We start from the raw sequence: 18,730 nt of genomic DNA, 5'->3' as shown, positions 1-18,730 counted from the left end.
CATAAAAGTAAAACGTTTAACCAGTACACAGAGGGTGTGCTTTTATATAAATAAACCCTGTGCCATAAAAGAGCAAGACTCATAGAGGCCTATAGTTCTAAGTTAAATCATGTATCATTTACAGAATTTGGTTTCTCCTACAAAGTTCCCAGCTCGGTTTCAACTGAACACAATAATACATACAATAGTATACCTGAAGAATGGCTGCAAGGAGTTTGACACGTCTCAGACTGTCACAAGCAAGAGCTTCTTCTCTATGAGTCGCTTTCGAGTGCACAGTGATACCATGGAAAGAATACTTGAAACTGCTCACAGTCTTTGAAACAGACATTGGTGTTGAGTTTTGTCAAAAAATCTTTGCGGTATTAAGTGCCATCTCCTTCCATTATATTGTAGAGAAGGCAGATATCCATACACACGATATTTCTAACTTCGTAGCTCACACTTAAACAGTCTAGATTTAGAAATAGCAAAACAGGAAAACATCATTAGAGTTGAACTGTCCCTTTAATGGCCTACAATCATGTCTACCAGGGTTGAATGTTCTAGTTAACAGTCAAGCTAATACAAAAAAAACACTTTCACTTGGTAAATAACACTAATTTGAAACAAGATAGATGTGTTACAACGTCAAACAACACCCTGGTGGTGAGTTCGGGTGCAGCAGTGAACTCTGAACGATTCTGACCTATTGGATGGTGAAGGTGAGCTGAAGCACCTTCTGAAAAGGACATGATCAAACTGTGATTGTAGAGCCTCCTTTGCTGATTGGACAATTAGGGACAAGGCAGAGGGTGGGACTCGGGGAAAAAAGGGTACATAAGCTGATACTTATAATGACGCTACACACACACACACACACACACACACACACACACACACACACACACACACACACACACACACACACACACACACACACACACACGCACACACACACACACACACACACACACACACACACACACACACACACACACACACACACACACACACACACACACACACACACACACACACACACACAAGCACCCAAGCACCCAAGCACCCAGTTGGTCATTCATTCGGTCAGTCAGTTCAGAGTGGGTCAAGCCACAACAGCAAACGTTCTCATGGCTCTACGGACAGCCACATCCTTTTACCTGTGTTTCCTGCTGGTAAGTTCTCACATAGTAGAGGTTTACTAATTAATACACTACAACAGATTCAATTGCAGAGAAGAAAATGTGGACATATTGCCACAGATGTTTAAGGGTTAACTGTTAATGGACAGCACAATGATGTGAAATGAGGGCAGGAGTGATAAAAATGTTTGTATTTACACAGAGAAAGGAATATAAACTACGGTGTAAACCAAGTGTGCGATTTTCCCATTTTCATTTATAGCTGAGGTTCCCCCCTTGCTTTTGTTGTGTTGTCAGAAACACTTGTTGCTGCAGGCATGTGGTCATGGGTTTGTGGCGTTTCTGTGTATTGCTTGGTTACACGTCAGCTTCTTGTGGGACTGATTTTCTTGATTATAAATCATACTGTAATCTCGAAAAAAGGAAATACTGTTATTTTACTAGGCTGTATTCACCATAGTTATTTTTCTAGTGAAGTGAATGTCAGCTGCTGTTCCATTTGTTCTCTTTTATCACTTTGGCTAAAAGTTCACATGCTTTAATGAGTTGAGTTGTGTATCTAATTTGTTTACATGCTGATAAAATACTTTACACACATTAGGCTTTTGAAATGTGTTTACATACTCAACAAATGCTTTTAAATAAAAAAGCCTCCTGTCTTTGTCTGCAGGGAATAAATTGCTGGCATGATTTGGACAACACAGAGTACGATTGTTGGCCGCTCAACGGTCCAAATGATTACAACATGATTAGCTGTGGTGGTACGTTTTTAATGATTTAATTTGTCTGTTTGTTTGAGTTTTTCATTGCATTTGATTTGTAGTTGCTGTTGTTGATTTTATGTGAGTATTTATTGTACAATTAGATGTTGGTTATGTTCTTAAACGGCCATGTCTATTCGCATTTTATTATAATCTGCTTATAGCACTGTATTATTATTGTTGTAAACATTCAAAAATCTTCATAATGTTTTATAACAGTTCCACAAAGTTATAATATAACACAATGTAAAGCATTTAATAGGATTTTTAAGGTCAAGAATCAGAATTGCTGACATTCACAGACATTTTAGATTTCATGATATGTTGTTAACAAGAACACTATAATACAGTGATAATGATGCATAATATGAAATATTATAATGTATTATAACTATGGTATTTATATTGCACTATGGTCCCTGTAAAAAAAAGTGTTAGTCTGCAACAATCATAAAAGAATATGATTCTTGACCTTATAATTCATAATAAAATGCTTCCTAATATGTTATGACTTATTATAAAGTTTTATACAGGATAAGTATACAGTGCTATTAGCAGATTTTAACATATGCATTTATAAGTGTGCTTACAATGCATATGGGCATGGTTATTATATAAATTACTATACAGATAGCTTTTCCTGCAGTGGCTAAAAATAATGGAGACAGTAACATTTACTGCATTTACAGAATTGATTACAGTGACTATAGTAGGTAGGGCTCAAGAGAATTATCTGCAAACACAGCACACAGTATGTACTCTGTTTGAATGTGTATGTGCAGGTGACGAGCATGTGTGTTGTCACAGGTCTGGAAATGGCCTGGGTGCAGCGTCCTCCAGAGAAAATATCCAACGGCGAAGAGTTCAATGTCTCGTACACAGTGACGGCCCCAGATTCTTTCTACGAGTACGCAGTCAGGAACAAGATTTTCCAGTTCAGGTGAGTACGCTACATAAACACCTGGCATCCTAAACTGCTGCCATACCCAGAATACACGCACACACACACACACACACACACACACACACACACACACACACACACACACACACACACACACACACACACACACACACACACACACACACACACACACACACACACACACACACACACACACACACACACACACACACACACACAAAGGAGCATACATCAGATAAAACACTTGATATCCCTATTCCTCAGTGTTGAGCATCTGTAATTAAACTATCTTCATTAAAGCGCCCCTCATCTTCATGTTTAAGCTCTAAGAAACGCATAGGGAGCTGCAGATTTTTGTTTGCGCTCCCATTGTATAAAGCAACCCCGGGGATTTGTGTTAATTAATCTTTTTGTTTACCTACCCATGTTGTCTTCTAGCAATGCGTCAGAGGCTAAGAGGTTCTGTCATGAACACGAGTGCCCGGCAAACTGGAACAACGCCAATGACATGAACTGCTGCGTTTATCACGCCAACATTCACTCCTGTCCTCTTGGTCTTATGGTAGGTACATAGAAGGTGAACAAAATGTTTTACCAGGACAAACATTTTTTGGCAGGGGATAAAACATGATTTTTTTTCTGGATCAATATTTATGTGATACTCTTTTTGTCCACAAGAGGCTGAAGTGCATCACTACCTCACTGCTGTTTGCTATCTACACACAAGCTACATTAATTTTGTGTTAAAACGTCAGATCAATTATGAAATTAAAACTTTTTTGGAAGAAAACATGAAAGCTTTTGGTACTTTTCGGCACATGTGCACTCGACCCTCTTGTGGCAAAAATGACAAACGACATGCACTCAAAGAATCATTTCCTAAAACTTTCTTTCGCACCTGTTTTCAGTTAATAAAAACAAAAGAGAAAACAATTGAGAATAGATTTTGTATTTCTTACTTGCCTCTCAGGGCCTCCGTAGGGCTGTTGTTATCCATATTAAATATACATGTATTCCTTAAAAGTCTGTTGTATTGCAAAATGTCTAAAGTTAAACATTATCGGATTATTTTTATGCTTTTAACAATTTCATTTTCAAACCTTTGAAACTTTAATTATCAATTTTCCTTTAAGTAACCACAGTTACCAAAGTGCATTACAATATCTCGAACATAACCTCATTCGAAAAATGAAAATCTAAATTCAAATTTGGCTATACCATTACACTGAAGGGAATTGTCACAGAATTGTTGTGCCTTTTATTTACACTCTTTCTAAACGTTTATTTTAAGATTTGATATTTTCATAAACTTAGTCCCTTAAAATACAAAATATGACTTTAGTTAGAATTCTGAAATATAGTTTTAAGCTCAACAGAGCAAATTTATAAAATAATTGTTTTTCAATTTTATTAAAAGTTTCTTCTAAAAGTTATTCTAGTGATCTCTGTGGGTTAACACAAAGCTGAACCCTTCTAACATTTATCCAAAGATCAGCACCTACTTACACAACAATTAAGTGTCTAAAGGGCATGTTTTGAACCTCCTGAATCTGAAACTCTATCATCTCTTCGCAGAAAGAAGGAGGCATCTGTGGCCCGTGGATCCCTGACGATGGTAAAATCGTGACTCACACTGTCTCCCAAGCAGGCAAAATGTCCCAGAAATACTGGAATTCAAAGGTAAGCTAACACAAAACAAAACTCTTCAAAACAATGGGTAAAGTCTTAATATGTTTGTAGTATTTCTTTCAACCCTGTATCCCTGCAAATATTTAATTCTAGTTTATTTATACACAAAGACACACATGTCCCAAGAAATCCTAAGTTTGTCAAAAGGCAGAAGTTCAACTTTAACTGTTCTGTTAGTACGGGAATTAAAATTGTACTTTCCAAAACATGAGAGACATACTTTTGATCAAAGTGACGCCTGATCTGTGAAGCCTGACCTCTGTTATGCCGGTTTGTCATGATGCAACCCGGCACCAGGATGTAAGTACTTGTCTGCTAGACAACTTTGCGATGCGACATGTCAAATTACTGTAAAAGTAAAGAAAACCAATTAAAAAAAGACATTGAATGTTTAATACAATTTTGTTGGTGTGGTAACAATTTGACAGCAGATTCTATACAATGCTAAAAAGACGTATAAGGACAAATAATTATTTTAATGATTGACTCATGCACAGCGCTTATTGGTTCCAGATCGTTTGGATCAGACAGCTTTATAAAATAAAGTCTGATGGTTAGCTGTTGGTTTGTTTTCTTTGTATTTGGTTTAAACTATAATAACCATAAATGGCCTGATGAGTACACAGAACTGTTTGTCATGCATTGTATTTAATTAACTAAAGTACGGCCAAACATAATTTTGTTGTTTCAGTTACTAATAAAACAATAATGTGATTTATATTATTGACTGAGAGTAACTAATATAATTACAGTATGACATCATTCTTCCACAGTATCATTTCTTTTATGGTGTTTTTCCAAAAAGGTGGTGTTGATTCACGTGGGAGTCACCTCAGTCATTGCTCATGTCAAAATTGGAGAGATGCACGCAGCGCTGGAGTCCAAAGTGCTTGTTGTCAGTGCTCAAGGTCAGTTTCTATTTGCGGATATCTTGATTCCTACAGTATGTTCTAAATAATGCCTGGGCTGTGGCCTTGGTATAACTCAATGCTACGTGCTTCTCAAAGTATGGTCCGCGAGCGCCCCCTAGTGGTCCGTGAGTATATTGGTAACATTTCTTAATGGAAATAAATAAATACATTTAAGTTTTCCGCACTCTCGTGGGAATATCTCCGCAATGGAGCAAGGTTAAGTTTCACTTTCGATTGCATGACATAGCCCAGTGCAACACCTCCATCAAACATTTTGCCACGTTTGTACCATTTTCAGGCGATTTGTAATCTGTTCTAGAAAAACGATGTGTTTTTTGACATTTGTGGAGTTAGGTGGTCCGCGAGTGTTTTTTTATTGGTTAAGTGGTCCTTGGTATGAAAAAGTTTGAGAAACACTGCATTTGCAGTGTTGATAATTGAGCACTGCAGACTTAATTACTTACATAAGTTATCTTTTTAACCAGACAAAGGCAGTAACAGCACACTCTCATGAACTTGTGCAGAAACATTGAGGTAGCCTAAATGTCAACTCGCGTGGGACGTTGCTGTAAAAAAAAACTACTATGAGATGTTTTAAAAGAGAATTCAAACTACCCAGCAGAGGTAGTTGGGACTCGAGTCGCATGACTTGACTCGAGTTGCATATTTTTTGACTTGAGACTTGCTTGACTAACATTGATAAAAGACTTGACTTGACTTTGACTTGGTATTCATGACTTGAGACTTGACTTAAACTTGAGATAGATGACTTGAAAGTACTTGACTGTTTAAAATAAAAATATTTGCTTTTGTTTTTGTAGAGAGATATTACGTTTAGTTTTTTCGAAAAACGTGATTATAGCACCATGCGCGCAAACCTGGCAACCCACTAGAAGGCAGGAGTCTCAGTTAACATGGCAGCGGCTAGCTTTACTCCAAAAATAGTGAAGTTTGGATTCAAGGATTATTTTGTCAATGACGCTAATAAGAAGAGAACAGCGGTATGCAGGGTCTGTAGCATAAAGATCAGTGACAAGACCGCCACAACATCCAACTTCATTCGTCACTACAAAAAAAACCACAGAGAAAGATGCGTGCATGTGTTGTGTTAGCTAGAAAGCTAACGTTAAGTTTAAGCTACGTTAGACTTGGTTTAAAATCGATTAAGCATTGCAAAGAGAAGACAAAACGGGGTAAATGAACACTAGAACCGCCAAGGGATTCATTTTGACTAACCCTGATACTGACGGGCTGTCAGCAGAGGGAGAGAGAGAGAGAGGGAAAGAGATGCCTCGTTTATTTCCCCTGTGTTATTATCAGAAGTTACTGTAAACTTTTGAATAATGTAGTTCATCTACTTTTAGTAGTTTGTTTAAATGTTTTAATGATGTTGTTTTTGTTTGTAGAAGTGCATCATTCCTTGATTTATTTTGATGTGTTATGATGATAAACTGAAGCAATTTCTAAATTAACCCAATTAAGTGAGTTTTAAATTGTCCTACTTAGTTTATAAGGAAATTATGAAGAGGAACAAATTAAATGATTTGAAAATGATATCTATTTGGTGCTGATGCTGTTGGCTGTTCTAGTGTTAACAGAAATTTAAATTAAATATGTGTAATGGCATGCCTTTTTGAACAGACTTTTTGATTGAGTTCTAGCTATATTGTCTGCAGTTCTAGGGTTAATATGAATCTAATATGATTGTCATGGTCTAAATTAGATTTCAAATGATTAACTGTGTATGTAATGTGTGGGTTGAATCCATTTTCATAACCACTATCTTTTAACTGATTTAAATGCGGAAACTGGGCTTTTTCATCAGAATTTCGTATGACATGACTTGACTTGCTTGACCTGAACAATGACTTGACTTGATTTGCTTGACTCTCACCACATTGACTTGGGACTTGCTTGATACTTGTAGGTCAAGACTTGAGACTTGCTCATGACTTGCCCATGTAGGACTTACTTCCACCTCTGCTACCCAGCATAATATAAATAAGTTACATTGATTTCTATTTTTACCAGCTGCAACATTTGGAAGTACAAATTAATTAATCAATATTTACAAACCAATAATATAATTTAAAGTATTCTGTTGTGATTCTGTATAATGAGTAGATTTGTGCTTTCAAAACATTTTGACTTTTGTACTTGCAATATTTTTGCTACTTTTGCTAGTAAAGTAAACAATCAATTTGTTCTTCTGCCATTCAATTATGTAAATGGAAACCTCACGTATAAAATTCATGTTTCAGTTTGCGGGGACGATGTCTGCGAGGTGGAGGAGAACTGTCTGAACTGTCCTGCAGACTGTGGCATCTGCCCCATGTCCATCGCCATCAAGGTGGCCATTGGGCTGCCTGTCGCTCTCTTCAGCAGCGGCTTCATCCTAACCATGGTGGTCAGTCTCTCACACACACACACACACACACACACACACACACACACACACACACACACACACACACACACACACACACACACACACACACACACACACACACACACACACACACACACACACACACACACACACACACACACACACACACACACACACACACACACAGCTGATGTTTGTTTTAATCTCTACCTTGCAGTGGATCCAGTATCAGAAGCAGAGGATGCTGTGGGATGAAAGCTGGATCATCAGTTACAAGAGCATAATATTTGGTAACTTGTCTCATGCTGAATCTGTTTCGGTTTACTCATACAGAAAGCTTTAGATGTTCACTTTCTTTTAGGACTTACTGTAAATGTATCTATATGGATAACTTTTGTTTGACTTTAAAGCAACAAGAATATCATGTATATACTGTATGTATGTGTTGCTATTGTCTGTTTCCATGTGTCCATGTCACCATTCTCTTGCACTTTATTTTTTATTGCACTATTTAATATTTATTTTATGCTTCATGTGTATTGTGTGTTGAACTTTTGGAGGAGCCTGGGACTTATAAGAGTTTTATTTTCATAAACTACATTGTATTCATTGTGCATATGACAATGACAACAATCTCAAAATGCAGTCATTCAAGTAAGAGTGGGTCAGACTTAGAAGTTATTTACCCACCAATAAAAGCATATTTCATCATTATGCTCCTTTGCTGCTTTTATATTTAAACTGTAAATGAACAGTAAACTGACCCTGAGTTTATACCTGCCTCCTGTGTGCAGGTCGCATGGGGCTCCTGGGCCTTGGCAGCACCATGAGTCTGCAGCGCATCAGGAGCAACTCCACCATCAGTCAAACTACAGAGGTGACCGTGTGCACCGGAGTCAACACCTCCTTCAGACAAGACTTCATCCAGCCAGGCCTCTAGTGAGAAATATAATTTATTTATGAGTCTATCTATATAAATTACCAGAAATATTAATCCAAAATAATAATAATTTAAAAAAAGAAGAAAAATTCTATTAATTTTAGATGCTTTTTAACTCTTTGGATCACTTAAAAATGGTTGCATTTCAGTTCAAGCTTAACATTTAATAGCTAGTTTAAAATGTATAACACTATATCGATCCCCAATGGGGAAATTCTATAATACAGTTGCACAGAGACAAAGTTAGAGGTTGTAAAACAGATAATTAATTTGTTTTAATGGGGGAGAAAAAGTGGCAAGTAGTGCAATAGTGATATGTAAATCAGTAAAAATAATGAGTACAATATACATAGAAAGTACATGAAGCTCTAGTATCTGAAGTGTCCGTTTACTTCCTTGAATCGACTGAAATGAATTACAGGTCTAAGGAAGGTAGATACTAATCGGTCCTTGAAATAATGCATCCTTTACTTCATAATTTGAACTGTCTTGCAGTGATGGGAGGACAGTGGCAGTGAAGCACATCCAAAATAAACATTTTACGCTCTGTAAAACCATCAGGAAGGAGGTGAAAGAAGTGAGGTGAGGGAAACACTGCAGCAGAGAAGAACACAAATATTCCCTTACAGACATGAGGAAGCCTCCCCATACCCCGCAGCTAATGATTATTTCATATTGGCTAGGCTGCTGGACCACCCGAATCTATGCAAGTTCATTGGTGGTTCTATCGAAGTTCCCTACGTCAGCATCATCACAGAGTACTGCCCCAAAGGAAGTCTGTCCGATGTCCTGCTGAATGAAGACATCCCCATCAACTGGGGCTTCAGGTGAGAAAATAAGCACTGTTCTCATTCATAACACTCCGTTCGATGTCTCACTATGGGATGCGCCCCATTGCGGAGCAAACAGAAGCATCAATCTCATTACGCCATCCCTGATTGGCTGGTGATCTTGACGTCAGCGTCAGGGAATCCACCCACCCTATAAGTATGAGAACTGGGGTACGTAAGTAACCTATAGATTTCCACTTAATTTTCATTAAAAAACAAAAAAACACATTAACCATTTTCAAATTTCAATCCCTGAAGTATTAGTTGTGGGATGAACACACTACATTCAATTGACAGCTTCTGTTGAAAGAAATAAACAAAGAACGAATGAAATAGGATGATTTCTTATAAATGAACGGAACCATCAACAACTATTTTTATAACCATTCAGCATTTTTAATGAAAAAAACATTTCATGATTCCAGCTTTTCGAAAAGAGTTGCAGCTTGTCATTTGAATTGAAAGAAACATATTTCAAATATTTTGTATACTTTAGTATTTCAGTATATTCAGTATTTCAGATGTTGCCCTTATTCCTTATTAAATTAGGAATAACTTCCTTGCAGACTAAAATTCCTTATCCCATAATACAATGCAAGCTACTTGACATACAACAGCAGTTGTATACTGTGTTCTTGTGTTGTGGGATTGGCCTCACTCACTGTTATTTATTATATGCCCTGAAATGCAACATTGATTGAAAAGACATGTGAAAAACACAAGAACAGCAACTTCTAAGAGTTTTCCCCCATGTAGGCTGTCATTTGCCACTGATATCGCCCGCGGGATGTCTTACCTCCACCAGCACAAGATGTTTCATGGGAGACTTCATTCCAGAAACTGTGTAATTGACGACCGCTGGGTGTGCAAAATCTCAGGTGACAAAATCCCTCAGCGTCAAAGCATTTTATTATACTGTGTTATCAGTGACCACAAATCTGTAATAAGCCACTTGATGCAGTTTAATTAACACTAGGAAACAAAAATAAATCTCCTTTTAAAGAAATAAGCAATTTTGTTATTCTGGAAAAGTGAAAGAAAACCTCCTACTTCACCGTATTTTTCTGTGTTTGTCCTCAGATTACGGGCTCACAGTCTTCAGACGGGAGGACTTTGAGGCCACCAGTAATGGCTTTAATTGTGGGAATGTAAATCATTTATACTGTGCCCCAGAGGTCGTGCTGGGAAGCAGCTCCAACATGACGGTAGCAGCCGATGTCTACAGGTATGTTCAAGGGTCACCGTTTAAGCAGTTAAAGGTGGGGTAGGTAAGTTTGAGAAACCGGCTCGAGATACACTTTTTGTTATATTCCATGGAATGCTCTTAACATCCCGATAGCAATGAATATCTTAAGTGCTTTGACAAAGAATCCATTAAAAAATGTCATCTGTGGAAGCTGTAGTACTGTAAAAAGCACGACCAATCATTTTAGCCGGCCCGGCTAAAATAACTGGATGGCCTACCTGCCTGTCAGCCTTCCATCTGTGCACAAACTTATCTCGTGCCCTCATTGGTCATGTGCGTGTTTGTGTGTGTTGGAGGAGGGGCTCTGTAAGGAAGTGGCAGATTTGTTCCGGCTGTGTATTTTCAAATTCCAGGGCACTCGAGCTGGTTTCTCCAAAATTACCTACCCCACCTTTAATTGTTTTGCACAAGAACATTTCAGCTAAATCAAAGATGGTCAATAGTAGACAGGCTTTTTTATGTCTATGAAAAGTGTTGAATTTTGAATCTTAACCACATTTGAAAATTAGATGAAAGCAATCTCTACTTTTTCCTCCTCTCCTCAGCTACTCCATTATTCTGGTTGAGATTGCAACTCGCTCTGACCTAATTTCAGTGAGTATGACAGCCCTCTTTGTAGATTACAACCTTCACTTCCTTTTGATCTTTTGTAACCAGCAGTCCTCTCCACAGCACAAGGCTGAGGGAGTGAGCGTGGATATCGCATGGCGCCCCCCTCTGCCTGAAGTCAAAGCAGGGAAAGCAGATACTGACTGTCCCAGTCAAGAAGACTACTGTGAGGTCTGACATACGTGCAGATTTTGAAACTATGTATGGAGAGAATGTGGCTAGTTACACTCTTGTTAGTGTGAATTGAATTGGCTCACACAAAAACTAGGAAGTGTTATATTATGTTATTATGTGTCGAAACCATGACTGTTTAAACATTTAAGGCAATGGTTGTTGATATATTCTCTGGAACACTTGAACAGCTTATCAAGAAGTGCTGGAATCATAATGTCACCACGAGGCCCACGTTTGAGCAAGTGAAGAAGAATCTTGACAAAATGAACCCACACAAAGTCAGCCCTGTGGACATGATGATGAACCTGGTAATACCCACTGGCATATGGTACAATAATGCACAACAAATAGGCATAAAGCCACATATAATTCATTAAATAACCATAAATAGCACAAATATAATGTGATATAACTTGGATTCATTCTCCAAAACAGCAGTTACTTTTTGCCGTGTATGGTTTTGAGTTTCAGACACAGAGTTTGTTTAACTGCAGATGGAGAAGTACAGCAAACATCTGGAGGCTATAGTTGCTGAGAGAACACAGGACCTTCTTCAAGAGAAACAGAAGACGGACAGGCTGTTATACAGTGAGTCAGGATAACGGTGTGGAGTGAAAGAGTTACATTGCGCTAATAATTATTACCTAGAAAACTCATGCTAGATAAAGCTATTCAGGATTTGTCTTGGGGACATTGCAGAGCTAAAACTGCCATATATAGCACACAAAAGGCTGGATTTTTGGGTGATAAACATTACATTTTGACAATATGAGTATGCTGTTGTGCATCATATAAAAAGTCACCAAGAATTACACATTCAAATGTGTTCGCTGCCATCTAGTGGTGCAGAAGAAGCAACTCCATTATTCCTATCCATTTCCCCAAATAATATATTGGAGACATCATTTTTTTAAGCAATGAAATAAATTGCTAACCCTTGTAGGTATGTTACCAAAACCAGTGGCTGATGACCTTCGTCAGGGTCGAACGTCAGAGGCTCAGAGCTACTCCAACGCTACCGTCTACTTCAGGTTTGTGTTCTTAACACCGACTTACATTTATTAATGGCCATTTGTTTGATTGTAAAGTGTCTGGAGTATAACTTGTTTTATTACCAGGGATACATTTAGATAGATTTTCTCCCTCTTTGAATGTTACATGCAAGTGTTTTGAAATGTAAAACTAGAACTGACTAACACTGTATTTCTCCCTGTTACAGTGACATTGTGGGCTTCACTCAGCTGTCTGGTGCCAGCACTCCCCACCAAGTCGTGGACTTCCTCAACCAGCTCTACACCAGCTTTGATGACATTATTGACAATTACGACGTCTACAAAGTGGAGACAATAGGCGATGCATGTAAGGAAGATAAACAGATTTAGAACTGCTAACAAAAAGTGATACATCTTTTTAAAGCACCACTATTCAAATAGAAGATAAAGATAAATGTGTTGAGATGGAGAGTCACAACTAAAATTGATTATTTAAAAGCAAAAACCAAGTTACTGTGTCACTGTCAAATGTCTGTTTTGATATATTTCTTTAATGCATCTCACTCTAACTCTTCCTGTTTTGTCTCTGACTCGTCTTCCAGACATGGTGGTCTCTGGGGTCCCTCAACAAAATGGCATCAATCATGCCGGAGAGATAGCCAGCATGGCTCTTGATCTGGTCAGTGTCTGCCACACTTTCAAGATCCCTCACAAACCCAACACACAGCTGCAGATACGCGCCGGCATCCACTCAGGTACTGATGATGTCTCACCTTTATCCACCTGCTTTTTCCAGAGTCTGTCAGTGCATATATTTACGTACACAGCGTGGGGATGTCATATTGTAATGCACCTTAATACATGGAGTAAAGGGCACCATCACAAAGCAATACTTAACAATAACAACAACTTTAATGCTTCAGCATTAAAAAAAAACATAGACTGCAAATATAAAGACTCATCACCGAGGTCACAATATCAATCGATCCAGCAGAGCAATAGCCTTTAGGCAAAACACAGAAGATCAAAATCAAGATCACAAAAGATATGACATAAAATGAACCTACCAAAGCTGAAGTAGATGGTCAACTTCATTAATTTTCTTTCCGTTAATTACTGATTTGAATGGCTATACGCTGCTCTCTCTATAGTCTCCTCTTCACAACTACACTTTTCGCGGCAGACGTACTTACAGCCAATCAGCTCTGAATTATGAGATGACGTTTTGGTGGGGTTGCGAGCGCTTTGCCCCACTTGTAATTATTTTTTTGCAGCACACATTGAATACAAAAAGACTCTGAGCATGCACAGTGTAGTTTTCACAGTACCCATTCATTTCTACAGCGAGAGAGATGGGCTAGATCGGGGCATGCCCCACATGCCTCAACACGGCTCAATAGGCACACTGTAGACACTAATTACAAGAACACAGACTAAAACAGCAATGTAGAGACGAATCAGACGACTAAACATGATCTTAAAATATATTTTAACATATATTTCATACATATTTTTGGAATTATTATTTTAATTGTTTTCTGCTGACAGTAGGTGGGGCTGTGCCCCTAATGACGAGTCACCACTGATACTTCAATCATTTTTCTTGAATCGTTTTATGTTTAAAGTGTTAATAGGACACTTTAAGTTATCTTGGCTCTAGCTTTTAAGCATGTTGTTTATGTTCACAATACATTTTTTGCAACAAATTTGTTTTAAGTAAAAGAGATAACAATGTAACTTTAACAATAAAGTAATATAAAATAAACTTACTTGTTATTGCCCTAAGACTAAGGGCCCCTGCATTGTCCTTATTCAGTTGTAGTGTTTAGACAATAGTATTCGACTACAGTAGTATTCACTGCTGTTTAAATCTCCCAGGACCTGTTGTGGCCGGTGTGGTTGGCACCAAAATGCCTCGCTACTGCCTGTTTGGGGACACTGTCAACACTGCGTCCCGCATGGAATCAACAAGTGAAGGTATTTATTAGATACACCGACTTTGACCCAATGAATGTCTCAAAGTGGAACCATGTGTCACATGAACATCAAATCAATTTCAGTATTTTTTTCTTCATCATCTGAACATCTACATGACTTCTGTGTGCTTTTTCTTACATTGTCCAGCATTTATTCAAATGTGTCTCTGCAGTGTTGTTGTAACTGGCTTCAATGGCAGTTCAGAAATAGCCTTTGGCCGCTGCTGCTCTCATGCCAAAGAGATTGTGTCTGTGTTTGCTCACATGTACAGCAGAGAGGAGTTACAACATGGAAGTATCACAGTGTGCTAATGCTCCACTCTAGACTATTGGGTTAATAGAAATACACTAAACGACTGTATGCTCAAAAGTGAAGAAACAAACGCTTATAAAACCTTAAATACGGGATAAACTTTGACCTAAAAGGCTTCATTAGGAAATGTTTTAATGAGCTGAGGTTTGTGCACCGCTACAGTACTTTTGCTTGCCCATTCTACAAATATGCTTTTAAGTCACCATGTGAAAAATAGATAATAATGTGTGTTGCAAAGTGTGCAAATTACATACTTGTTCTTTGCTGTTTGTCTAACATAATTACAGAAGGGCCTTAGAGATCTTATACTTCGTTGTTATTGGATCTATAATGTAAATGCCAATTAGAACAGAAATACATTTTTGTAAGTATGTCTTGAGGGAAACTTCTGAAGCAATTGGAGTCTGGAATCAGAGAGACACGAGGAGAGCTGGAGCTTTGATGGCAAACACTGACGGTTTATTTGGAGACATTTCACAGGCCACGGTTTGACCCCACGGTGGAGATCCCACAATCAATTCTGAAGAACCCTTCTGTAGTTCAACGTTTTAACTAGGTCAGGGTGTAATAATCAAAATTCTTCAATAGATAGACTAAACAGCTGAGGGACACTGAATCACATTTGTTATCGCTTATGGCTCGGGGTCATCTACACCCCGAGAAGGATGTTTTCCAGGTGTCCCATAACAATAACTATCTCTAACCGAGAGTTGCCCGGTCATAAACTGGTAACAACAATAAAATGCTAGGGCAGCCCGTCCTTAAGGGAGATAACGGCTGCTCAAGGCTGGGCATCTGCGTCAGAGGGCGAAAGATGACATGCAAGGGAAATTATTCCCCAACAGTTAACTACAGATACAAGGCAAACTGAATTGTAGGACATCTGTATGGATGTGACAATATACCAGTATATATACCATATATACCAGTGGTTCTCAACTGGTCAGGCCTCGGGACTGTGCTGTAATATACGCTTTTCAGCATACAATATTAATTAAAGTGAAGTACAGTGCATATATTTCTTCACAGAACTAAAGTATGCTTTTAAAAAAGGTTTATGAGATGATGGAATCAAAGCTGAACTTTATAAAAAGGCACACATGCTGAAAACCCAACCCCAGAAGGGGGTCTGGGGGGATTGTCCCCCAGGAGATTTTTTGAAATACTAACATAAACTACGCATTCTGGTACACTCTGAGAAGAAAATAAATAAATCTATTACTACCCGACATATTAATAATATTTTATGCCATTGTTTGTTTTTCACTTAGTTCTGACAGCTTGCTGCTCCTCACAGAAAGAAGAGCAAAGAGGAGATAGTCTGTGTGAATTACTTTCAATTGTGGGTAAGGGTAGATAGCCCCCAATGTTCTGTGACCTGTCAATCATCAAACCGGGGGTCATATTTCATTATTTGTTCATTTGTATCTGAAGTTGTACCCATGGATGTATAGTTCCACCACAAAGTTATTCTCTGTGGGGACTTCCGGCAACAATCTTGATTCTGATTGGCCAGAAGACTCGAAAAAATATCAGCAAAGATGTTTTATTGAGAAGATGATCACTACGTGACTACTGGTCTCCGGTACTTCCAGTCCAACGCCTACTGCATGCACAGCGTTAGAAAATTGGGCCTTCAAAATAAAAGTTTTAGTTTTCTCCCCCCCAAAAAAAAAAAAAGTCAAATTTATTTTCTTCACTCACACATCCGCGACCCACTCGAAACGGGTCTTTGGGTTGAGAACCACTGCTATATACTATACTGTAAATATTACAAGATAAATCCATCACCATTTTTTTATTTGATTAAAGCGTATACTGGCTATTGATCATCTAGTGTAATACAAATTATTTTGATTTTTAAAACTAAAGCATGAAGCTTATAAACTGTGCAGGCTACATTACAAATAAGTAAGCAAACAGATAATAAAAAAGATACTCCTGCAACAATTAATATCAGGCATGCATTGTTCATATTATGCAATATAAAATGTTGAGTATTTCTCTATAATTATGTTTACAGCACTGAAGATCCAGGTGAGTGGTGCCACGGCCAACCTGCTTCACACACTCAGAGGTTACATTCTGACCTGCAGAGGAACATTTAATGTTAAGGTAAAGTTGTGTTGTTACTGTATGCATGTTTCCTTATATATGTTACTGAAGACAGGGTAATAAAACATTTAATATCTATTTATCAATATTTAAACAAATGTGTACATTTCATTTGTATAGTGGCTTTTAAACCCTTTTATTTGTTTGTGTTATGCAGACACGTATTTCTATTATTTTGTGAATCAAAGTTTATGCCCTTTCATTCTTTGGTATATGCTGTAGAATCTATGAAAGACTAATAGATGCAGCGAGAGACATAATCAAGATGAGAGCCTCCCTATTAGGATATCTTTATTGAACAAGGACAATGCATACAAATACATTAATCTAAAAAAGAGAAGAAAAGTTATCTGCCAGATCATAGCTTAAAGCAAATGTCCATCTGCAAATATTAAGACAAGGAATTTGTGAGTCTGAGAAAAAAGATCACAGGAAAGTTCAAAACTTCCATCCAAGGGAAAATATACTGGGTGTGTCTGTTATTTTCTGTGCCTGTATTGAATGTTTGTATGATCCATCTCCTACCCCAGCTGTAATTTAAGACCTTTCTCTGGGTAGTGCCAGTGTGATTATGGGGAGGGGTTTCTTCTCAGTCCCAGCGGACAGGGCGGCTGACACTTGTGATGTCTTGTTAAGGAGTGGCCCCAGCTGCTGCTCTCTCCCCCCCCCCCCCTTCAACCCTAATGGCTTTATTTAAAATTCAAAGGCACACATGCTTTGCAATATGACTCTCTTCTTTCTCTCAAACACTCTTTTATTTGTTCTTGACCAAACAGGGAAAAGGAGACATGACAACCTGGTGGCTTGAAGCAAAGAGAGACGACTTAACAGATCCACTGCTCAATACTTCTGGTTCCTCAGGATTCCCTGTTTCCGTTAGTGACTAGCTCTGGGTCAAGCTGAAAATGTGATCATAACTGTATATGAACTGGTCAGGCATTGTGTTGTGCATTTTAAATTGTCCAGTAAAGTATATTGAGATTAAATGTGCAGAAATACTGATACTAAAAGTTTACTATGAATTTAATGTCCTACTGTACTGTAAATCCAATAGATGTTACCAATCAAGTGTTTAAAAGTGTTGTCATTATCACGACTCTATTGTTGGGACAAGATGTGATGATGAAAAACCCTCTGATAATACCTTGTAGAAGTTACTAGAAATGTCTCCACAAAAAAATAATTATGCAGAGAATCATGCCAGAGTTGGGCAAATGCTTTCTGTTTTAAATTGCACATTATCATTATACTCATATTTAGCTTTATTTCTATTTTTGTAATCTAAGGCACTTGAAAATTAAAGGTAAAGGCGATATTCACTGCCTGAAATGTAAGATCTCACAATAAATACATTAAACTGTATAGCTTATTGCTTAAATAAACTCCATCTGAATCCTCACAGATCAAACTGGTATCCTTTTGCACAGGACAAGCATTGGTATAAATAATAAATATTGATTTGTATTACAATTATGGCACCAGTTTTACACATGTTGCATCTTGTAAATAGAAAAACTGAGCCATAACGCTATTAGTTTACATTTGTTTTTTTCTGCTAAGATAAATCATTATATATTTTAATGCCTAAATTGTCCTTAAAATGTGTGTACGAGTAGCCTATTTTGGAGTCAAATTGTGTAGGTTGCTCTGCTTCACACACTCAGAGGTTACATTCTGACCTGTAGAGAAACACTGTTAAGGTAATGTTAAAGTTGTATTATATATTATGTATTTTA

At 37.8% G+C, this 18,730-nt stretch overlaps 1 protein-coding gene across 2 annotated transcripts; it reads left to right on the top strand.

Moving 5' to 3' along the window:
* The first annotated feature begins 836 nt into the window (after positions 1-836).
* Positions 837-18,393, top strand: LOC307023585 (atrial natriuretic peptide receptor 2-like). Of its 2 annotated transcripts, XM_079656916.1 has the most exons (23): positions 837-1,157; positions 1,795-1,885; positions 2,668-2,825; positions 3,249-3,372; positions 4,386-4,490; positions 5,305-5,407; positions 7,672-7,817; positions 8,017-8,089; positions 8,594-8,738; positions 9,235-9,321; positions 9,423-9,566; positions 10,326-10,447; positions 10,650-10,794; positions 11,361-11,409; positions 11,488-11,595; positions 11,787-11,906; positions 12,093-12,186; positions 12,542-12,629; positions 12,818-12,957; positions 13,193-13,345; positions 14,469-14,567; positions 16,903-16,994; positions 17,771-18,393. In XM_079656916.1, the coding sequence occupies exons 3-23, from the start codon at positions 2,677-2,679 to the stop codon at positions 17,879-17,881; spliced, it is 2,397 nt and encodes a 798-aa protein (XP_079513042.1). In that variant the 5' UTR covers positions 837-1,157; positions 1,795-1,885; positions 2,668-2,676; the 3' UTR covers positions 17,882-18,393. The 2 variants fall into 2 exon arrangements, with proteins under 2 accessions (XP_079513042.1, XP_079513043.1); XM_079656917.1 differs by lacking the exons at positions 837-1,157; positions 1,795-1,885; positions 2,668-2,825; ... (1 more) ...; positions 4,386-4,490; positions 5,305-5,407 and adding an exon at positions 6,079-6,603.
* The last annotated feature ends 337 nt before the right edge of the window (positions 18,394-18,730 follow it).

Source organism: Notothenia rossii, assembly GCF_949606895.1.
Source record: "Notothenia rossii genome assembly, chromosome: 1".
NCBI lineage: Eukaryota > Metazoa > Chordata > Actinopteri > Perciformes > Nototheniidae > Notothenia > Notothenia rossii.
This window is presented reverse-complemented; position numbering and strand designations above follow the sequence as displayed.